We start from the raw sequence: 6,000 nt of genomic DNA on the forward strand, positions 1-6,000 counted from the left end.
CAGTGGAGAGAGAGAGAGGCTGTCTACCTGTTCTTCTTAAAGTGCTAATGAGCTTTCCTTTATGGCGAGGACAAATTGAGAAACATGGCTCATGGTTGAGATGACAAGGGAAACAGCATAGCCAAAGTAGCACCGCCCGCGTCTATCAGTAAGAAGCCAAATGAATGCTGATTGTGCATTCCTCTGAGGCCAGTGGAAGTATTTAAATGAGGCTTTTGCATGTAGAAAGCCGCAAACAGAAAAGATAGGTAGCATCTGAAGATGTACTGATAGACTAAACCTGAAATAAATGATCCTAGTGGCCTTGAGCCCGTGGAGCTGTTGTGTTGTTACCATTTTGGAAAGCTTGTCAAAAAATGATGGTCATTATCTAACTGCTGCTGGCTAACATTGAGGTTTTGTCTTGATTTAATCATTTGTTTTGGATGCATCAATCAAATTAAAATCGTTTTGCACTGTGTGTAGTCATTTTCAAAGAAAAGTGGTGCATGCATTGATAGCTTACCTGGAGTAACATCGCAAATTATATTTAATCGTATTTAAACTTGATGTTAAGTGAAAAATATAATATTTTTATAATAATAATAATAATAGAATAATTGGTAACACTTTACAATAACGTGTCATTTGTTAACATTAGTTAATGTATTAACTAACATGAACGAACAACACATTTATTACACAATTTATTAATCTTTGTGAATGTTGGTTAATGAAAATACAGTCGTGATTTTATTAGTAAATGCTGAGATTAACATTGACTAAGATTAATAAATGAGGTCGAATTAATGTTCATTATTAGTTATTATTATCATTATTAGTTATTAATAACGTAGATAACTAATGTTAACTAATAATCCTTATTGTAAAGTGTTACTGAATCATTTTTATTTAATATTAACATTTAATATAAAAGTGTGAAGGAAATATATATACAGTACATTGTGCCCTAGTTTTTATGGATTTTTATAGGCCTGTATTGCTATAAAATAATTGTCCTTTTTTTTTTTTTTTACAGGTGTATTTTGAATTTTGCACTTCATTGCATTGTGTTTAAGGTTAACGGAAATATCTGTAAAATTAATGGATAATGTCCTGGCAGAAAATTACCAGTACATTTTCCTTTGTTAAAATAGTGTATAAATATAATATAACCCAAATCAAAACCAAATCCCAAACAAAGGCGGTTCATATAATAAATACAGATCCATCTTTTGGGCTACTCTTGAAGCATTGTGCACTGTGAATATTGTTGTCTCTTATGATAAATTACTTGTTGTTGTTGTACCTCATTTGTAAGTCACTTTGGATAAAAGCATTTGCTAAATGATTAAATGTAAATGTAGATGAAAATGTTGGCAGTGCATGTAAAAATCTGCACTACTGGCTTGACCAGACAAGTAAAAAAAAAAAAAAAAAACATTGACCATCTAAAATGTTTCCACAGCCTCTACAGTCAGTGAAAATGGGAGACGGAGCTGCTTGAGGCTGAAAGTTTTCGTCAGACCTTCAAGTAAGTTTTACAAGCCCCTCAGGAGAGATCCTGGCGTGGCTTCTGACAAAACGTGGTCGCAATTGCAGCGTTTATCACTGCTGGAATAGTTCAATGAGTTAAAGATGATGTCACGACCCTGACGACACCCTGTTTTATGTTTCTCCCACAGACAACTGCGAGAAAAGTCATGACCGCGTTGTCAAAGTCGATGATGGAAGCATCAACTCTATAGAAAATAATAATGGTTCGTATTGTATGCCAAAGTCATTTCCATATCCAAAACTATCAGTAAGGTCAAAATGTTTTTGCACACTCGGGTATTACCTATTTTAATCTTCTGTTTCTTCCTCCATTTAGACGGAACGAGTCACGAATCTGCCGAACCATCCCGAGGTGATGTCAACGGCGCCGGAAGCATTCAAACTTTAGGGCCCTTGTTAGCCTCAGCGCTGGTTCTTTTGGCTTCCCTCTCCTTCTTATAGCATCCCGCATCCCTGAAATACACAGGAGGACTCGTGATCGAGCACTTTTAAGAAACATTGAGATGTTTCTCTCCGCTAAAAAGTAGTTTCTCGCACAGGAAAACGCTCCTTTGGCGATATAACTGGAAGGTTTTCAATGAACAAAAGCCCCACCCACGGGAAAAAAAACACAAAAAAACCCCACTAGGTCTGTGTCCTTTCGGTGCCCCTATTTGACGTTGGAGAGGGACTTGTAATTGGGGGCAGAGCAAGAAAATGACTCTTTTTCAAATGACAAAGACCTCTTTCAGTGTTGCCGTCCAGAAAAGAGTTGTCTTATAACAGAGCAAGAGGACTGTCTGAGGGATCTCTCCACGAGCATTGTGGGAAAACGTCGTCACTATGGACTCAACTGCTGACTCTACTAGAGATCAAGGCAAATTGTTGCCTGATAGCATCCCTTGTAAAGAGAGCAGGGAGCTTTTTAATATCTCAACCGGAGTAGTCCGCGTGGACTCAGGTGCTCAGGTGAACGGTGACAATTTTTGAAGTGTTTTCGTATATAAAGGAAAAAGATAAGCACTCGTTTTGTACATTGTGTACAGGTGTACATGGGACTGAAACGCAGATGTGGTGTTCTTGAAGTAAAATGCTCAAGTGTAGCTGCCAAAATCGATGTGTTGTTAGGAGTATGGAGCATCACCGATCGATCATTTGAGTGAATATACTAATTTGTTTGGTGAATCATCCTTTTCTTATTTATTGTTCAGTCTTAGTGCTCTTGACACTTTGTTGTACTAGTCATCAGTCAGGATTCAGGAGAAAGGAACACAAATGCCTAGCTGCAGTCAACTTACCTTGATTTAGACGAATAACAACCGCATAACTTATGATAATGGGTTAATATTTTAGCAAGTCAATTCTTGAAATGATATCAGGGGGGAAAAACCAGTAGTACGTTTCCATATCATGTCCGTCAGGGGTCACGTCGCTCCTTAAAGGGGTCCATTATCATGGATAGGAGGGAGGAAATAGTTTTGCATTCATTTTGTAAATGCTTCCTGTCTTTTTACCCAAGAGTAATCAAAATGAACAGCATTAACATTTTAATTCGGTCAACAAAATGAGCTCATACCTTGCCAATTGAATTGTTAGTTATGTAAAAACTATTTTTTCTAAGCATGAAGTGAAAGTAATGAAATTATTTTCCTCAAAACGAATTCTCACATGGATTTTCTTTTGTCAAAGTGCATTTCAACCGTGCCGTTTGTATTTATTTACTTTTTTAACACGGAGCCGTGCACATTAAACGCTCATCTGGGATCTACTGAAACAGTAGCGGAGCGCTGCTTCCATCCCGGTGGCAGCTGACACACTAACGTGATTTAATAGGCTCTTTGATGTTGTCCAAAGTGCCTGGCACGCAGACCACATACTGCGAGGCCTCATGTGGGTTATTTCTGGAATTAAAAAATCGACAGCAGCACGGGAGGAGCGCGGTGTCCAGTTTAGCCGTGGGCTAGCGTTACTCTGGTGAACTTGGCCAGAGATGGAGAAAGATGAGATCTCCTGCTGGGATCAATAATGGCCTTTACAGACACAAAACAGGGTAAATATTTTTCCCCTGGTCCTGGTTTTCCTTTCTTGAATGGTTTTCATGTTTTTCATTCGCATCTACTTATCGACAGTTTGGTAAGCAACATAAAGGTAGCTTTTGACTTTATGTGGTTATGTTTGGCTAGCTACTATGGCTCTTTTAAAATGATAACACGGGAGCACATGGATCCTATGGATGCTATGTATCCGTACGTTGTTTAGCATATCATATAGTGATTTGGAACCACTGGTACAAAAGAAATAAGAGATCAATGAGGAGCTAAGAAATAATCCAGTCTGAAAGTAATAATATCAAATACATTTGTTAATATGTTTTCTGGAAGTAAATGCATTTGCAAGTAGAATACTTTTTAAATGTACTTGTTTTTATTTTGAGTAATATTTAATGGTTCAGTATCCATAAAGACAATTAGGAATTCATGCTGGTCAATCCTTAAAAACACTGCTGTATTGTCATTGCTAAATCATATGCTTAAAAACCCATCTACATTTTTTTTTTTATCTCCCGTGGAACATTTTAAAGTCTGCAATGTTCTGTTGTTGCACCACAAAAATAAATGCTGTCGTCCATTTATTGTCATGAGAACAAACCTAGAAGGCCATTTTTAGTAGGTTTAAATTCAGGACACATTTTTGTAAAATGACTGCAGGATCTGTTTTTGTCCATATGCAAAACTTGAGGTTTTAAGGAGCGAGGTCTTGTTGAACCTGGGTTTTTCACCACAAGGCAGTTGTGTTCCTGTATTCTCTCATCGGCTTTGTCCCAGAGAATGTTTCTTCAGCGTTAGACATAATTTCTTTAAATTCTTTACACCCCTGCTTCTTCATACAGATGTGAAGACCATGATATCTAAACCACCATTTCCCTTAGCTTCTTGGCTGTGTTGCCTAAATATTAGACATTTGCTGTGACGTCTCTGACGGTACAGCGCTGACTTGCATTATGATATGACACGTTTTTATATCTTCAAATGCCATTGTTTGTAAATACACTTGCTGGAGCAGCTCAAATAAATGATTAAATAAATTTGTAATTGTTGTAAGAAACATCTTCCGATGTCTTTTTTTTATGTATTCTGATTTAAGATATCAGTATTATCCAATAGGTTACGATACAAGGGCTGATGGTATTTATTCTGAAGTGTTTCAGGTGATAATACAATTAAAATAACATTTTCTTAGCTTTCCAATGATCAGTGTGCAAATATTCTTCTGCAGCAAATTTCAGCAGTGTTGTATGATTTAGCTGAGCCTTAAGAAACCTGCACAGTTTTCGTTCAAATCCTTATTAAACAGAGAATTATACGAAGGCATACAGGGATTTCTGATAACTGATTGTTCTATGAGTGAGGGATAGAAATGGTAACATTTGCCCATCATTATTATTACACTCAGGAGTCAATGAATATTAATGAACGAGTGCACGCTCTTGGGCATTGGCCAGTTTAAACAAGAATAGGCTTGAGGGGGATTCCTTGGTGACATGGTGTTGAATGGTGTCTAGTGTTCTCACTGTTTTGCCTCTAAATATCTTGTGCCTTGTTCTATTTCTGCCCCCTGAACTTTGGAACAAGCCAGACAGAATTCTGTAAAAAAAAAGAAAAAGAACAACTGAAATCTATTCCACACTATGCATTTCAGCAATTTCCTGCTTTTCACCTTGAGTGGTGAGACATAAAATAGATTATTATTATTACATGTAATTATTGTCATCATTTATATGCTTAGTTATGGTTATTGTTTGTGATAAAAAAAAGCAAACTATCCAGAGAATCAACGCATGCTGGAAAATGCATTGGCCTTCAAAGCGCAATGTGCCCACTTGTTGGCCTTTAAAGTGAAGGATTGGTTTAAAACAAAAGTGTTTATTCATCCTTTTACAATTATATGCAAATAGGTTATTGGTTGCTAAGGAACTGTAAAGAAAAGATTTACCTCTGAACTCTGCTCAACTAACTGATTTTCTCTAAGCGAAAAGAGGCTGGATAATGTATTGAAGCTAGTTAAGATCCTGCATGTTGCATTTGCACACTTGACCCATGTTCTTTAGGTCATATGAAGCATTATCCTCTGAGGAAAGAGATCAGTGTGTGAAAATGTAAAATCTCGGTGTAAGGAATTTATGGAAACAAAATATTTTAGTGGCCAGCTTACTTTAATTCTAAAATGAAACTTTATTTGCAACCCCATTCAGCTTTCTAAAAATAACTGCACTACAGCTGAGGGGATTCATTTCTCCTTTCATACAGGGAAAGCCTGGGGCAATGTGATATTTCCGAGGCCAGAGATCACGCAGAAAATAAGGCCCAGGGAGTGACCGTATACTTTCAAATTGTATTAATGCTAAGCCAAGCCTCCTTGACCATGAGACAAACAGCCTGCATGGAAAACAGAAGAGACAGAAGACCTGAAAAATTATACCATTAC

The 6,000-nt window shown here is 37.1% G+C and overlaps 1 protein-coding gene across 1 annotated transcript in view; it reads left to right on the forward strand.

Moving 5' to 3' along the window:
- LOC107706503 (ephrin-A5b-like) overlaps positions 1 to 4,577 on the forward strand; it is a 59,414-nt gene extending 54,837 nt beyond the window's left edge. The window contains exons 3-5 of the mRNA XM_016510233.1: positions 1,448 to 1,513; positions 1,665 to 1,739; positions 1,853 to 4,577. Of these exons, the coding sequence (XP_016365719.1) occupies positions 1,448 to 1,513; positions 1,665 to 1,739; positions 1,853 to 1,977 (266 nt within the window). The 3' untranslated portion in view covers positions 1,978 to 4,577. The remainder of the gene's footprint in view (positions 1 to 1,447; positions 1,514 to 1,664; positions 1,740 to 1,852) is intronic.
- Positions 4,578 to 6,000: the final 1,423 nt, after the last annotated feature.

This window comes from Sinocyclocheilus rhinocerous, unplaced genomic scaffold (genome assembly GCF_001515625.1).
Source record: "Sinocyclocheilus rhinocerous isolate Xijiao unplaced genomic scaffold, SAMN03320098_v1.1 scaffold1405, whole genome shotgun sequence".
NCBI lineage: Eukaryota > Metazoa > Chordata > Actinopteri > Cypriniformes > Cyprinidae > Sinocyclocheilus > Sinocyclocheilus rhinocerous.